At 50.9% G+C, this 17046-nt stretch overlaps 1 protein-coding gene across 1 annotated transcript; it reads right to left on the bottom strand.

The window, feature by feature from the left end:
• Nucleotides 1-7: 7 nt before the first annotated feature.
• Nucleotides 8-17046, bottom strand: LOC104282499 (excitatory amino acid transporter 5-like; the record flags this gene model as incomplete). The annotated part of the gene is made up of 11 exons (XM_009880596.1): nucleotides 16870-17046; nucleotides 14523-14602; nucleotides 11836-12048; nucleotides 10997-11039; nucleotides 9957-10179; nucleotides 5880-5979; nucleotides 5448-5681; nucleotides 3769-3963; nucleotides 2904-3038; nucleotides 233-332; nucleotides 8-121 (listed from the first exon to the last, which is right to left on the bottom strand). Coding segments are annotated over exons 1-11 (1614 nt in total), but the record flags the coding sequence as incomplete, so codon positions are not given.

The following is a 17046-nucleotide window of genomic DNA, read 5'->3' as shown; positions in this document are numbered from 1 at the left end:
TATAATGAACCCCTGTCTGATCCAACAAAGTTTCTTCAATCATTTCGATCACGTTGTCTTTGGGCAGCAGATGTGAGGTCTCTGCAGGAGGAAACTTCTCTGTGTTGCTTACAGGATCTTGCTGCAAAAAGAAAAAATACAATTTTAATTTCTTAAATGAGCACATGCGCTGTGTCAGTGCAGTCATTGTATCTCCTGCATCCCACTGCTTGCCCAGACGAGCTATACGTACCGGGGGTGGCTTTGGGGCAAAGTCTTTCTCGCAGACGTGTGCTATGATGCCAGCAGCCAGCGCGTCACCAAGGACGTTGGTCATAGTTCGAAATCGGTCCCTAGATGAGAGAGAGCCATGAGGATGCAGTCGGTGGCCACAGCCAACGCGCCCCGGGGTCTTTTATGGCTTTGAAACATGTCAACCTCCACCTCTAATGTCGCTACCACTGGGTTTGCTAATGGCAAGTTGGGACAAGTATTCTTGCAAATACAGAGGGAAAATGGTACATGCAGTGTCCATGCGACCCCAGTACCATGAAGGCAATAGGGCTGCTTTTGTCTCATTGTGTTTGTCTTTTAGTGCATAGAGCTGCGTGTGCTACTTCCCGAACGGATGCATTGTCAGCATCTTTGCTCAATGTGGGGGTGAACTGCCTCGGTGAGTCATAAAACTGCTTGAGATGACTCTTCAGGAGGAAAATCTTCATTATCCAGCCACAGCACCTCTTTTGTTTATCCAAGCACCTCACACATCAGTAGGAAGGACATGAGGTTTTCTAGGGACGTGGTTTAGTGGTGGGTTTGGCAGTGTCAGGTTGATGGTTGCACTTGATGATCTTAAAGGTCTCTTCCAACCTAGACGATTCTCTGATTCTATTATTCTATAGAAGCGCCGGCACACTGGGGCAGGTGATGGTGCTGGGGACCTTGTGATGCTCAAAGATTGAACTCATGTTGTGTTCTGATTTAACAAGGTTCACCTGAAAAGTTAAACTTCCTTTTATGTGAAAGAAAGAAAAGAACAGCCAGGATGCTTGGTGCTGTTTCCTCTCCGTCCAGGGGGGCTGTGAAGGACAAATCAGCAACCCCTGTGTCAGTTATGTAGAAGTCCGTGTCTACTCCGTATGTTTTTTCACCGAGCTAATTTGCTTCATTTTTATCTTAGTACTTTAAAATGGCACATTTCCCAGACTGCGTATGTTTGACTTCTATTCTGTTTGTGTGTGACAAATGTAATCAAGCATCAGTTTTTGTCTCAAGATCAATCTGGTCGTCATCCGTCAGGATGAAGATGGTCTGCTTGGAAGACAGACTTCCTTGGTGTTGGCTGCAGTCCTTTCAAAATGTCATCCTTACTTTTAGAAACTCCAGTGATGTTTTAGTTCTGGTGACATATGGGTTTGAGAGGAAAGTTGCTTATTAAATGCAAGAGGGAGTTTTGCTACAGCAGTTCAAGAACCGACTGTCTCATTTTCTGCTGTGATTTGGTGTGCAACCAAGTTGTGCTTTAACTTGGTACTGTTTTGCCGTGACATCTAGTTCTCTCTCCTTTCTACTTTTTTATTGTGCAAATGCCCATGTTTCAGAAATAGAGACAGCAAAGTGGATGAGCACATCCTGTAAAAGATTGCCAGTGGGTTTTGGTTTATTACTGGTTTCTCTGACTGATTTTTTTTTTCCCTGGAGATCATGCTTTTTTCCTAAACAATTGCATGTTTCCACCCCTTTTGTTGTTGTTAGCATCTTTCTGGGTAATTAAACTGGAAGAGGGCAGGTTTAGATTAAACATTAGGAAGAAGTTTTTCACTTTAAGAGTGGTGAGGCACTGGCCCAGGCTGCCCAGAGAGGTTGTTGAGGCCCCATCCCTGGAGGTGTTCAAGGCCAGGCTGGACGTGGCCTTGGGCAACCTGGTCTGGTGGGAGGTGTCCCTGCCCATGGCAGGGGGGTTGGAACGCGATGATCTTCAAGGTCCCTTCCAACCTAAACCATTCTGTGATTCTAATTTTAATTTCTCCTTGTATGAAGCCAGATAACTTTCACCCTGCCTTGCCAACCTTGTTCCTCCTCCAGAGGTAATATTCTACTAAAACAAATACTTTACTATCCACCACTTCCCACTAGACCAGGTTGCCCCAGGCCACGTCCAGCCTGGCCACGTCCCCAGTCCACGTCCAGGCTTGGCCTTGAACACCTCCAGGGATGGGGCCTCAACAACCTCTCTGGGCAGCCTGGGCCAGTGCCTCACCTTTGACTCTTGTGCTGTCCGTCCTCCTTTGTTCACAGAGTGGACAGCTTGGCGAACACTAGGACTTGAGGTATTTCTAGGGAATATGCTCACTAGCAGCCTTGCACGGTAATGCTTCACGGAGACAAGACCATGCACCTACTTTCCTCCCTTTCTGCCTCTCACTACGGAGAAAAGTAGCATCCTTTTGATCTCTTAGAAGTATAAATGTATGTATGTTTCAGAAGGATCAATTTTGTGACCCATTTAAGACCTCCAACAAAGATGTGTTGTACAATCAGATAGGAATTTAGCTAAAAGATCAGGACAGACTGGTATTTCAAACTGGTGACCTTACTTGAGAGAGTGGCTGAATGCCATCACCACTTCTTCCACATACAGTCCTTAATGAGGCACTAGACAGCGATGGGCACCTCGGAACAGCAACGCCTCGAGGCAAACACTCCTTTAGGAGACTCTTTGCCTATAGTTATCATGAGCTATTTCAAGAAAATAATGACTATTTCAAGAAAATAATTGGAAAATGAGGAATCTCACACTTGGCTCCTGGCGTCATTCTGGGACGCCTTAATCTCTATTTGTCCCCATGAGAGCTGCTTCAGACACACCGCCATGAATTGGCACGTGGCACCCGCCCGTAGCGCTGCCTCTGGGAAATACTTACAGAGCCCAGTCAACGGCGATGATGAGTGTGATATCGTCGGTTGGCAGCCCGACAGAAGTTAGCACAATGACCATGGTAACGAGTCCGGACTGGGGGATCCCGGCCGCCCCTATGCTCGCGGCTGTTGCTGTTATGCTGCAAAGAGAAGGCGGTTGTGCAATTACTGTGTTTGGTTGTGGGTTGTGCTTTTTTCTTTTTTTTTTAAAAAGAAAAAAAAAAGAAAAAAAAAAGCAAGCATATTTGCATGGCAAAGTAAGCTATTCATGTATGGAAGGATTGGGACAGATCTGGCTTCCTCCACCTTCCTGCTCTCTGGTTCTATCCTGAACCCCTGCCTGCGCGTGTCGTGGCTGAGGGCTTCCAGCACGTTCTCTTGGCTTTGTGCTCACACAACACCCCTCTGCATTCCATTGCGGATAGCTCCTGCATAAAATTGCTAAATATTTGCAACTGTGCTTAATTATTTTTATCTAGATAGGTGCTTTATTTCCCTGCTTAGAAAATGAGGCTATTCCGTTCCTGACGGGGAGTAAGCTACACGTGCACGAACCCTTCTATGCCACGATAATTCATCTGCGCTGCAGGTGTTGCCCTGCTCCAGCCATGCGGTTTGTTCACAGTCTGCCTTTTACCCACAGGCAAAGTCTTTGATTCTGCAGGAAATTGTATGGGTGCAGAGCCCGAGGTTTCCCCGGCATACAGTGTGGGTACCCGCTGCACCTCTCCCTACTCCTTGGCTTTCCAGCACTGTTGGCTCTCTGCAGTGGGAAGCTCTCTGCTGAACAGGAGAAGTGTGATAGGTTGTTGTAATGCCTATAAGTACAAATAGAGAGAAATAATTCAGCTGCTGCAAAGAAACACTTACCTTATCGTTATAATTTGTCCCAAATCCAAGTCATATTCATTGACCTGGGCAATAAAGATGGCAGCGACAGCTTCATACAGCGCCGTGCCGTCCATGTTGATGGTGGCCCCGACAGGGAGGACGAATCGTGCCACGCGTCTGTCTATTCCGTTGTTTTCCAGGAGACACTTCAGGGTGATGGGCAAGGTCGCTGAGCTGCAGAACAAGAAATGGTCAGTAATTAATTCTCTCTGTTGTTGGCGCTGAGTTTTATAAATAGGAATCAATGTAATGGTGTAGAAATACGTGTCCTCCTGAGGGTAGGAGCAGCAGCAATATTATACAAATTTCTGTAGCAATGAAAGTTTCTTCAACTTGCACTACCTGCGGTGTGTCCATAATTAGCCGAGTGGTCAGTTAGCCACTGGCTGCAAGACAAGCCGCTCTCTAGGAGCAGCTCTGTGTGATGGTTACAGCTTCGTTCTACATCCCTGCTCCCCACCCTCATCCTGCAGCACCTTTAACATTGGTGTGGGGCAGCGCCCGCCAGCACCGGCCGTGCCGGGTCCAGCAGACCCCATTGATCCTCATTCCCCTCTTCCGTCCCGCACCGGGAGCAGCCACCACGACTCTCACACCCCCCTGACCTTTCTCTCTTGTTTCTGTTTAGCTGTCATGCGCGAGTCAGGATAACAACGTGGAAGAAGAGCAAATGGAAGAAAGGAAACAAGAAGCAGATGGGATCGCCGTAGGATTTTGGAGGCAGGGACTGCTTTTCCTCAAGGAGTTGGCTGCAGCGCAAGGCGCGATGGCCCGTGGCGCTGACGGTGGGGCTGGGATGGGGAGCAGCGTGCTCCCACCTTCTGCGGAACTGCTTGCTGCACGGGCTGTCGCACGGGGAGAGGGGAGAAAACCTGCTGGAGACCCACGTTCAGGAGATCGGGTCATTCAGAGCAGCAGAAAAGACCTGCATTGGTGGGGGCTGGGGGAAGGAGGTACAGCCTTAGATGGTTTTATTGGGATTATGTGAAGCAGCAGCATTAGGGAGGCCAGAAAAACCCTTTGCCTAGTCAGATGTTTTCTAAGAAAATGTTTTAATTTGTGTGCCTTCCAGAAAGGGTGGTGGTTTCTAATGTTAAGTTTCTTCATTGTTATAAGGAATGTTTTTCAATGAAAAGAAAACGGATAAAAATAATCTAAAATTATAAAATCATATCAAAGTAGACAGCACTTTTCTTTGGAGGAGCTTGGGATACACAGGAGTTGATTCAAGAATTTCAGTTAAGTGTTCAAAAGAGCTTTTGATGTTTTCAATTAAAACCCAGAGTGGTAACCCCACGGTGTTTTATAAAGCACCTACCAGAGTCCTATTTTGAATTCTATGAAAGGAAACTGCCTGCAGCAATGAAAAGAAGTACACACAGCCACAAACATGGCTGCTTTGCTCTGGGAAGACCCCAGGAGAGGGTGAGCAGAAGGGCAACATGAGCTGGCGGGGTCTGAAGACGCACTGTGCCAAGCATCCCGCTTCCTGCTAAAACGAGAAGTGATCTCATTTCACATAGCGCTGGAGCCTAATTTTTGTCTGAGTTCCAGCTGTTCTCCAACGGTTCGCCTGGCTGTACACATGGCCATGTCTCCCTTGACTAAACCAGATTTCGTCTCAGCTGTACGAGCATATTTCAGCCATGTTTTCATACCTGGAAGACGTAGCCAAGGCAATCAGCAAGGCTTGCAGTATCCCCTGGATGAAAACAAAGGGGTTTTTCTTGGTGATGAGCACAAAAAGCAGAGGTAAGAGAATGAGTCCATGGATGACTAGCCCCGACACTACTGTAATGGCATATAGTCCCAGCTTCTGTCCTATAATTGAGGGATCTTCCATCTCCAGGATCTTTCCAGCGATGAGAAATACAATGCCAAAGGGGAAATACCTGCAAAGAATAAGCATAAAAAAATATTTATGGGGATGCAGCAACCATTGAAGCTCTACGCAATAGTCATTACCATATTTGGTACCATGTGGTACAGTCATAAGAAAATAAATCCAGTGCTCACAAAAAATACTTGTAGATGTATGACCATTAGATACCAGGTAAGAAAATAACTGAATTGATCAAAAACAGATTTACCAAACTGCCATCGAGACAATTTTCATAACTGCTTCATTCAGACACTGGCAGACGTTAACCAGCGGAGTTCCTCGCTCACCCATTTTTCCCAGGAGAAGTCCTGCAACCAAACACATTGGTTTATCTTAATAGTACCGTGGGAGCAGTGTGTGTCATGCTGAGTGTCTTGAGGCTCTGGTGGTCACAGAATGGGCTTCACTGGGCAAACTCACAGTAGGTCAGACTTAATACAGATTTCCACACGCTCTTATGGGTCACAGTAATTCTCTCCTCCAAGCAAATACAGGTATCTGGCCTTTTCTCAAACCCACCACCAAACCCAAATCCAGGATTTGGACTATTCCTTGCACAGGTAAATGATAAACCCTTTACTGCTGCTCAATTCTGGAAGACTCACTTCTCAAGGTGGATAAGCTGTCTTTTTGCTAGTTGGTAATACAAGAATAATGTAGCTCCAGAAACAAAAATTGATTTATTTTTTTTTGAAGGACAAAGCTCTGGGAGATTATATGTAGAGGAGGATGTGATGATATGTTGCATCCCTGCCCTTGCTGTGGAGTGAGAAGAGCCGCACACCACGTCAGCCACTCGGGTGATCTTCAGAAGTGCTCGGCTTTGCTGGATCCCCGCGGGCAGTGGCAGTTCTCGGTTCCCTCGTCGTACAGGCCGTGCTGGCTGCTCACCAGCTATTTCATGCAGGCAGCTTTGTCGGTGGCTCACAGGCTGTACCATGGTGGTGACAACACATGCGGCTGTACAACAGGATGCCAGGAATGATCTGGCTGAGTTGCTTAGATGCAGGCATGAAGCCTCCTGTCTTAATTCTGGTTTCTCTCTTGATGTTGTTGCATTAACCTCATTCCAGTGTAATTTTCCGTTGAAGGAATACTAGAGCAGAAATACACGAATGGTTAGAGGCGTTATGGTACTTTCTGGTCTGCCAGCACAAAGTTGGTCAGTGCTAAATCCCATTTCTTTCCCTGGCGAAGAGGTTTCCCAGGTACCCATTGAGCAAAAGGACAATGAGGCTTTGAGTCCATATAGTTTCCGGCCCAGTGCACATACTTTCTGTGTGGTCCCATTAGCTAAAATTACAATTTCTGAAGCACTGTACAAGTGTCTGCTTTAGCCTGGAAAAGAAGAATATAGTCAGGATCTTGTCTTGTCCCTCTCATCCCTCTTCAGTGTTCAGGGCTAAGGACTTCTAGAGACCCTTGGCAGGTAGCTGGATCTCTTGGCTTGTTCAGAAGAGAGATCATCACAGAATCATAGAATGGTTTAGGTTGGAAGGGACCTTGAAGATCATCTAGTCCCACCCCCCCTGCCATAGGCAGAGACACCTTCCACTAGAGGGAGAGATAGGGTCATCTTTGGCAGGACTTTCAGAAATAAGACAAAGCATGACACACTTAAATCTCAGCTCTGTGGATATTCATGCAGTATGTGCTGGCCATAACAGCTGGTTTGAAAGAAATCAGTTTCTCTTCAGGTCTTACGGACAGCTGATTTGGAAAAGATTGCCCCAGCAAATGGACAGCTTGCTTCAAGTAACTTTAAATCTCTGCCCTTTTCTGGATTTCAAAAGCAATGGAGACAACTGGAGATGCTCGGCGTCAGTGAAGAGATCGCTGGAGCTTTGTGGCTGTGCGGGGTTACCATCCGCAGCAAAGCCACTCCAGGTAGGCATCAGGTGCTGCATGGATGCCTCGATCTCAGGCCCACAAACTGTTTGGTATTTTGGGATTGGACACAAATATCCTTTGCTGAGATCTCAACTGGCTTCCACCTGGCCTTCCCCGCCTCGTTGCAAGGAGGAGCCGGTCCCTGTTTCCCACAGCACAGAGCCATGTTGCCTGGCCTCGCCTGTCCCTCTCCTGTCTTCTGCCAGGCCAACCCCATTAATTCAACCTCTCCTCGCAGGTGAAGCTTCCTGCAGATGTATGAATGCCCTTTACCAAGCTGCCCATCCCCAGTGCGGGTGATGCTCTGCTGGTCTGCACCTTCGTGGAGCTCTAATCCATCCTGTGCTAAACCCAGGAGTGCAGCTGGGTGGCTGGGGCTGCCCCAGGTGATCTCCTGCTGCGTCCTAACTCAGCGCTGATCCTCACTCCCATGCTGGCAGGATGGTGGTAATCTCAGAAGAGAAAAGTGGCTTCTCCTCACTTTTTTGGCTGGGCTGGGGGAGGGCGCGTGTCCTGAGAGCAGGAGCTTGGAATGCTCCTGCAGCGTCTGGGATCTGCAGATGGTGTTGGTCATTGGGACAGGACTCTGCCTTAGACACCTCTTTTGTCTGCAAGGGTCTGTCTCTGCCCCGTCCTGCTGTGGCCATCTCCTCTGGGCGCTTAGTGTATCGTAGCCTTTAAAACTGGCTGCTCTCCCCAGGCTCTGACGGCAGGCTGGTGTCCTCCGGTCCTGTGCTGGCTTCACTGTCTCCACCCCTCAAATCCTCTAATTGGCTTTTTGGTTCCTTATACACTAAGTTCCAGCTCCTTGCCCTCACCTTTTAATCTGCATGTAATCTTTCCCCCATGTTCATCTCATTGCCTCCTACTCTTTTCCCTCCTGATTCGTCTCTTCCTCCCTTTCTCACTCACACACCCTGTGTCTCTTACTCTTTGAGTCAGCTCCGAGTTCCTCCTTCCCATGACTTTCTCCCCTTTAAACCTTCTCCCTCCCTATCTCTTGCACGTGTTCTCTCCATCCAACCTCTGCCTCTTCTTCCTTCCTAAAATCGCTGCCGAGCACCTTGTCCACGTGGAATTGCAGGCTGTTCAATGCAGGAAGCTTTCTTACCTTGTTTGGAAAGTCCTCTTACAACTTTGCATACGTTTGTGATGGGCACTAAGCCTGACCCAGCTTTCATCTGCTGCCTGCTCGGGGAGTTTGAACACCACCAGTGTGAAGGGTTTGGAGCATTTGTAACGAGCTATGTCCTAGGTAGCCTCTGCAAAAGTTACAACTCACTTCAGCAGATTTCATTAAAAGGACCTGTCCTGGTTTGAGGTAAAACAGAACCAATTTTGGTCAGTAACTTCGCTTCTTAGCCAGGCCTCTCTAACAACTGAAATTAACAGCATATTGTGCAGACAATGTTCAGTCTCTCAGGGTGATAAGACCTATGTTTACAGTTGATGCCCAGGCACGATATGCAGAGAGGCTCCTGCTTATACTTACTGCTGTAACACCCAAGGCCAACCAACTTTGTTATTTGCCCCGTTGGAGGGTTGGAAGCGGAAAAGCATAGTGGGGTCCCACCTGTGGGGAGGAGCGGACGGGACAGGTGACCCAAAACTGACCAACGAGGGTATTCCATTCCATCTGCCTCATGCTCAGTATAAAGGCTGAGGGATCAAAAGGTCAGCTCTCTCTTCCTGCAATGGCCGACGTCTGAGGAGGACTCTGTTCGTCTGCTTGCGATCCCGATCCTGAATGCAGATCCGGAATCCAGTTCCCGTCCGTCACTGAGTCCAGCTTGGGACTGCCCCAGTGCCAGCCGGTGTCGTGATTGTCCGCTCGGGAGCTTGATACGGTTTTGTATATATTTCATTATTTCTTTTTTTATTTTATTATTAATATTTCATTAAAGTAGTTTAGTTCCTTCTAAACTCGTAAGTCTCTTTTTCCTCCTCTGCCCCTCTCTTTGAAGAGGGGTAGAGGAGAGCATCTGTCAGTCCCATCTGGGGTCCCCTAGGTCCCTAGTAGCCTATTTGGCCTAAACCACGACAGGACCCTCCAGCTTATGTGATGATTTGAAAACCCTCAGGACCCGTGCTGGGGCTGTGAAGGCTCATATGGAAAATCTGGGGAGAAAACAGCCTTCTTGGTGCCTAACACCTTGTTCGAGCTCCGTTATGGACGGTACTGATGAAGGCGTTGGTTCAAGCTCCATGCTGTGCCTGGATCCCCGGGGACCCAAGCAGTTAGAGCTAAAATAACCTCATCCCTCTGAGCGTCTGTACCTCCACCGGCAGCGCAGTGGCTGCAGCAGTTACCACCCTGGGTTGCAACTGCCACTGAGCAGCCTGGCGAGCTGGGCTGGGGAGCAGTGTGGAGCCCCGTTCTCTACTGAGCAGGTACCTATTGTTGCTGAGAAGATGACGATTCCCAAGACGTTCATCTCATTGCTGGTCCCAGGCAGGGTCCTGTAGGTCATCTCAGGAGATGGCGTCAGCTCGAGGAACACAGGCCGATGAATTTCAGGGTTTTCATCATCGGGTGCAAAGTAAATAAAACTGAGAGATTTCCCTGGGATCTTTGGAAAGCCAGGCGACTTCACCACCGGGACAAGAACGGTTCGATACTGGAACAAAAGCAAAGCAGTGAGGTTAGTGTCCTATTGGCAACGGGCTCCATCCTCCTCTGAACACAGAGGCAAAGCCATCACTGGCCCAGGTGGTCCTGGAGGATCAAAGTTTGTTTTTCAGGCAGTAAAATGCTGCTGAAAAGAAAAGAAGCAAGAAACAGGCCAGGGGACCTGTGGTTGTTGCCTGCAGAGCTCAGCACAGCCATCCTCAAGCAAGGCTGCACTTCTCTGGGCAGACACATGGCATTTGTGTTGGGTCCCCGCGGGGTGCTGGTGCAGAGCTGGGTAAGCGTGTTCCCCACAGAGAGGTCCCTTCACCCCCTATCCCTCTTCTTCTGGGGGCTTTACAGATGCTTTCCCGATGCCATGAATTTGCTCGTTTTCCCTTCTCCCCTCCACCCCTCCACCCTACCTGAGCCCTCCTCGGCCTCTCCCCTGCGCCCACCCCAACCTCTCCTTCCCCATGCCTACTGCCTGCCCCCGCTCTGCTCCCCCGGACCCCGCCGACTGAGAAGCCCCTGCACCAGAGCGGGATCTGAGGGAAGAGACATCATGCTGCTTTTGTAGAGGAGGGCAGGTGGGGGTGTCCCTGTGGGTCCGTGCCCTCACCAGCACCCTCCTGCCTTCGGGTGCCCACCCCGGGGTGCCCAGAAAGCAGCCAGGGAGCAGGCAGGGTGGGGAGAGAGGCAGAGGGGAGGGAAGGGGCTCCTGTCCAGGCTGAGGGTGGGGAAGAGCCCCCAGATGGGGAGATTAGCCCCACATGGAGATGAGCACCATCCCAGCTGCCCGCAGCGGTGGGGACAGGTGAACTCACCTGCTGGAACGAAGCTTCGATGAGATTAGAAGGAAACATGTTTCTGTAAGAGAGCAATGGCGCAGGGGTTAAAGCACATTGTGAGAACACAGGGAATGACCTGGGAAGCACCTCTGAACCACCTCTGGAGGCCAAGAGGGGGACCATTACAGCCAACTCCAGCCTGATGTCCTCTGTGCAAGCTGAGGGCAGAGGCAGGCTGGAAGGTGAAGGAAGAGCAGGACTGTGAGCCACATGTAAACTGGACTCATGGAAAGCCAGAGGTTGGGATGGACATCTGCCATCTCCAGCCCCTGCTCAGAGCAGGACTGCCTTCAGAGCTGCAGCAGGATGCTCAGAGCCTTTTCCAGTCAATCAAACACCTCCAGAAGTGGAGATTCTCCCCCAGCCGCTCCCCGGTTAACCCTCGTCCACTGCCTTAATCCAGCCCTGGGCCAACTCCTTCTCATTTTCACCTTGCAAAGCCCAAGGAGTTGCAGGGATCGGCATGTCACAGCTTGGGCCGCAGAGGGAGAACCACTGAGCTTTGCAGGGAATTTAAATCTTCCTGATTTCTGCTGCTGCATCCCTTTTTGCTGGTGGTTCTGGGAAAAGAACAGAGGGGCCAGAGGGGAGACATACATGGGGAGTGACAGAGGGGCCAGAGGGGAGACATACATGGGGAGAAATGAACCCCATGTTGCTGGGCTCGGAGGTACCGGTGCCTGGTTAGCGTGGCCAACGGTTCTCCTATTTCCCTTGAGATCTCAATATCTCCTGGGAACTCAATGCCCTGTGGAAAGATCTTGTCTGTGAAATGCCATCATACACTTGGCTCCTCCTGAAATCCTGTGATGTACCTGATTAAATCCAGTAACGCATCGGCGGAGCTGAGCACCACTTTCCCCACGGAGTAGTCGTCCTTCTGGGCAGCTGCGCCGGGGTGGATGCTGACCACGAGGATGATCCCGACAGTCACTGCCATGAAGGTTGTCCAAAGATAGTAGGTGATGGTGATCACCCCCATCTTCCCGCAGGCCTTGGAGTCCATGGTGGCCAGTCCGGACATGAGGCTGCAGCAGAAAAGATTGTGATCAGCACCTGCTCCCAAAACTGCACAAGATGCATCTGATGGGCAAAATCTCCAAGGTGGGAGAAGTTTCTGTAGATATTTTTTTAACCAATGCTTAAGGGCATCACTGAGCTCTTGCACATTTGTGTGCCCGTGCCTGCAGGATCTCACACCCAGGAAGGGCTTGTGGGAACACAGACTGAGCTGCAAAGGACAGGAGATGCCTCTCTGAGTCCCCTTTCAAAGTCTGGCCATGTTTTCTGTTTTCTCCAATGGATAAGAAGTAAATCATAGAATCATAGACTGGTTTGGGTTGGAAGGGACCATAAAGCTCACCCAGTGCCACCCCCTGCCCTGGGCAGGGACACCTCCCACCAGCCCAGCTTGCGTCCAACCTGGCCTGGAACACCTCCAGGGATGGGGCAGCCACAGCTTCTCGGGGCAACCTGTGCCAGGGGCTCACCACCCTCATTGTGAAATTTTTTTCCTGATATCTAATCAAAATCTCCCCTCTCAGTTTGAAGCCATCACCCCTCACCCTGTTACTATATGCCCTTGTAATAAGTCCCTCCCCAGCTTTCTTGCAGGTCCCCTTCAGATACTGGAAGGGGCTCTCAGGTCTCCCTGGAGCTTTCTCTTCTCCAGGCTGACCCCCTTCAACTCTCCCAGCCTGTCCTCCCAGCAGAGGGGCTCCAGCCCTCCCAGCATCTCCGGGGCCTCCTCTGGCTCCACTCCAACAGGTCCACTACATATTCTTAGTGTATTTTAATGGCGAATAACTAATGCTGCTCTTTTTTTCTTTTCCTTCTTTTTTTTTTTTTTGGTGCTACTGTTCTCTTAAATCTCCGACACCCTGTGCTGCTGCTGCATGTCACGGTGAACAGCAGAGAAACGTTTACAAAATCCTGGTGGGGATGGATGTCTCTTCCCCAAGGAGTTAGCTGCTGGTTCATTCACGTACACGTAAGCTTTCCTAAGAAGTAGCCCATAAGCTACTTTTAAACAAAACTGGACTAAAAATAGAGAGGGTATTACAGGCTGCGGCAGCAAGGAGAGCTGGCCAGCAGTGGTGCCAGTGCTGGGGGCAAACAGGAGCGTTTGGGGGCTGCAGCGTGTCCCATGTGCACGCAGACCCACACCAAGCTCCTGGCCGCTGGTTCTCACTGCTTCATCTCCCCTGGGCCTTGCAGAGCCCTGGCCAAGCCTGCCGGTGGCGTTTGCCAGTGGCCTGATGACCCCTGGGCAGGACATGATGGAGACAGAGGTTGCGAGGGTGAGTGCCACCCCTGGGGACATACAAGGGATGGGTGGTTGAGGTGGTGGCCAGCCCACGGATCCCCTCCAGCAGCTGCGTGTCCAGGAGGAGAGAGACCCTGGGAAGTTCAAGAGAGGCCACAAAAGCAGTGCGGAGATGGGTGATGCTTTCCAGCGTGAGGCTTGGGGAGCTCAGAGCTGAGGCCCAACCTGGACAGATCCATCCCCAGTGTGCACCCGGTGCCCTCTGGACAGGGCATAGAGGGACATGCCACTTCACCATCATTCAGTAATTAAATAAGAAAAAGGCTTGCTTCAAGTAATCACACAAGGAAAATCCTGGGAGCCCTGTGCAGACCCTGCATCCGCAGGCAGGAGAGCTGTCAGCTGGGACGAGCCAGCGTCACTGAGCTGTGGGGAGGACTGAGAACACCCTGAGAGCAAAGGAAAACTCAGGCAGTGCATGAGGGAGGGGAGGTGAAGTGCTGGAGGGGAAAAGCAAGCAGCTCTACAAGGGCTGATACCAAAAAGGCCAAGTGTGGCCAGGATAGAGAGCACACTGCTTCCAGAAATAAACCAAAGACAGCAAGCAAACTCTGAAAAACAATAGAGAAGTGACACATCCACAGGGGAACAAAGAGCTAATTGCTTGGCTATTTCTACTGAGCAAGTGCCAGCAATTGTTTAAAATATGTAAATCCATGTAAGCTTTTCAAGACGTTTCTTAGACTTGAGTGTGACTCTATCAGCTCTATTTCTTATTTCTAGGTCGGGATGGGCTGATAAAAGTGGAGTTTGCAAAGACAGATGCAACACTGAGAGATGCTTGTGGTTTCTACCTGAACTTTCTCAAAATACTCTAAATAAGGAAACTTGCTTTGAGTTTAAACAGCTGCCCATCATCAACCACCCACAGATGGTCCCAGCATCTCTGACTGGCTGGGCCCAAAAAAGAAGGGAAACACCCCAGCCAGTGCAGGTATCTGAGCTGGGTGCAGGTGTCTACAAAATCCAGGTGAGGATTTGTCCCAGACTGTTGCTGGGAAATGATGGGGTTTGATGGACACCAAGCCAGGGGATACTGCTGTGTTGGTGGCTGCTCTGGGCCAGTTATTCTCACCCCAGGGAGTTTTTGGGGTGATCTCCTCAGCGGGGAATCATGGGCCAATCTCCTCAACATGATGGAGAGATGGTGTTTAGAAGCAGAAAATGATGTCTTACCTGGAGGTGATCAAGGGCAGGATCAGCATCTTCAACATCCTCATGAGGAGCTCTCCAGGAAAGGAAAAATACTGCTTCTCCTGCACATAGAGCAGAGCCAGGTCAGGTGAGAGCTGAGAAGTGGACGCTGATTGTGGGTTAAGGGGTCAAACCTGATAAATTTGCCTTTTTCCCAACCAGATCCAGCTCTGAGCTTGGTTCCAAGCCGGCAGACATTCCTTGTGACACTCAGAGACACTGTTTCTCTGGCTGTTCCTTACCAGGAGCTGGGTGAGGGATGGGAAATGCTCGCCACATGGAAAACCTGGCTGTGAACGGGAGAGGGGCGTGCGGGGCTGGTCCCCTCCCAAAGAAATCTTTGGGTCCATCACCCTCTGGGGAATGGTCCCCACGGCCCCACTGCTGGCTCCTCCCGAACATCGTTGCACTTGTTATTGGGGAGCAAAGGCTCAACTGCATGTGCAAAAGTGTCCCGAAGCTGTCGGGTGCAGCCTGGTGCTGGCAGCAAAAGGTGGAAATACCTTGTGGCTGCAAATGGCAAAGCCCAGCTCAGGGACAGTTCAGGTGTCCGGACTCATGGTGCACTGGGGGAGGTTTCCACCCCATGGCGTCCGTCCACACTGCTCACATGGGCATGGGGAAGGGCTGCCTGGGGAGAGATCCCCAAAGCCCAGATCCCACGGCCATGACCAAGATAAGAGTGAGGGGTCTGCGAGACCAGCAGCCACCTGGCCACCATCCCTCCATCCATCCCTCCATTCACCCACCCACCCACCATCCATCCCTGCCTCCACCATCCGACCCTCCATCCATCTCTCCATCCACCATCCTTCTAGCTGCTGAGTTCCTTCCATGCCTCCATCCATCCCTCACCCCATCAATCCCTCCATCAGCCTTCCCTCCCTCCCTCCCTGTCCCCCAGTCTCTCCCTGTGACACTGTAGAGGCATCAGGGACAGAGCTGAGATGGTCCCAAGCCAAGCAGGTACTTTGGGTTGCTCCAAAGTAACCAACATCACTGGGTTTTGAGGGAAGCCAAGGAAAACTATTAAAATAAATGCCCCACACTGCTGTCCCTGCACTAACCCACCCATGTGGCCTGAACTTGGCTGATTTCACCAGGGATCTCATGTAGAGCGGAGCCGCCATGGGTCCAGCCGGGTGCAAGGAGTAATAACAGATCTGAACAGCGTCTCTTTTGCCAGTGGACTTTTCAGTTTTGTGACGCTTTCCCATCGAGCGGAGGAAAGCAGGAACTGGCTGCTTCTCCAGCCCCTCATCTGCAGCCCAGATTTCAGGAGAAAAGTCTCTAACGGAGAGAAGTGGCTGCTGGGGATGACGTGCAGGGCTGTGGCCACAGGGCAGGATGGGACTGGGGCAGAGGGTGGATGAACTCAGTGCATGGCAGGACAAGGGGCAGGAGCCCTCAGGCTCTGCCAGCCTCAATCCCCGTGTGGGAGGCTGCCAGGCACTCGTGGGCTCATGCACCGGGGTGCAGGGAGATTACACCCGGCTTCAATTAAGTAACAAGATCATCCCTGCTGCGGATGGTGATGCTGAAGGGCGTAATTGAATTGACAAGACTTTGCTAAATCCTTGCGGGTGACACGGGGATGTACCAGCACCAGCCGAGCTCTTCCTGAAGCAGCATCCCCCCTCCCGGGCTCAGCCAGCCCGGCTGAAGATCAGGGCTGAGCCACAGCCAAGATGCCTGATGTCATTAAAGCCATGAGGATTTTAGTGTGGTGACATTTAACAGCACCATGCTCCTAGAAAGTGCTGAGTGAACGCACCTTTGAGGTGCATTTTCTCCAGTGTGTTTGTCTCCCAGGGTTCTCAGAGGAAGGGGACCCCTGGAAGCCCCCCAGGCTCTCCACCAACCCTGTATTTATTTGCCGGGCCTTCTCCAGAGAGTGGAAACATGCTTTGGTTGAGCATCTGCCCGGCTGGGGAGAGGAACAGGAGGAGCTCATCCCTCAGACCCTGACGCTGCTGTTTGTGTTGGGGGAGCCTATTACCGAGCATCCAGCAGCCGAGTATCCATTCTCCCTTTCCCCATTCTCCCCTTTCCCATCCCCATCCCACCTGGAGGCTCCTGCAGTCCCACGGGGTCTGTCCCAGAGCACCTCACTCCCAGTGGAGGGAGGCAGGATTTGTCCTGCAGTTTGGCATTTGTTGGAAGCTTTTTTTGGTCAAAAGAAGGTGGTTTTCTTGGGCAGGAGCCTTTGCTTTAGGGGCTGTGCCCCTCTGGGACCCTTGATGGTGACGTCTTGCCGGCACCCAGGCTGGTTGCCCCGAATGCCCCTCTCCATCCCCCTCACTCCCATCCCAGTCCCAGCCAGGCTTACCAGCTCTGTCAGCTCCAGCGCCCGCAGCAGGAACCCCAAGAGGCACCCGGTGGCAACCGACAGCACCGACAGGGTCAAGAGGCCATTTTTCCACCAGAAAGCCCGCACCCACTTCCAGATGCGCAGAAAGGTCGTGGACACTGATTTCAGCAAAGCTTTCCTGACCCGCTCCCACAT

Source organism: Charadrius vociferus, unplaced genomic scaffold (assembly GCF_000708025.1).
Source record: "Charadrius vociferus isolate BGI_N301 unplaced genomic scaffold, ASM70802v2 scaffold702, whole genome shotgun sequence".
NCBI lineage: Eukaryota > Metazoa > Chordata > Aves > Charadriiformes > Charadriidae > Charadrius > Charadrius vociferus.
The sequence above is the reverse complement of the archived record's forward strand: the minus strand, read 5'-3'. Positions and strand labels throughout refer to the sequence as shown.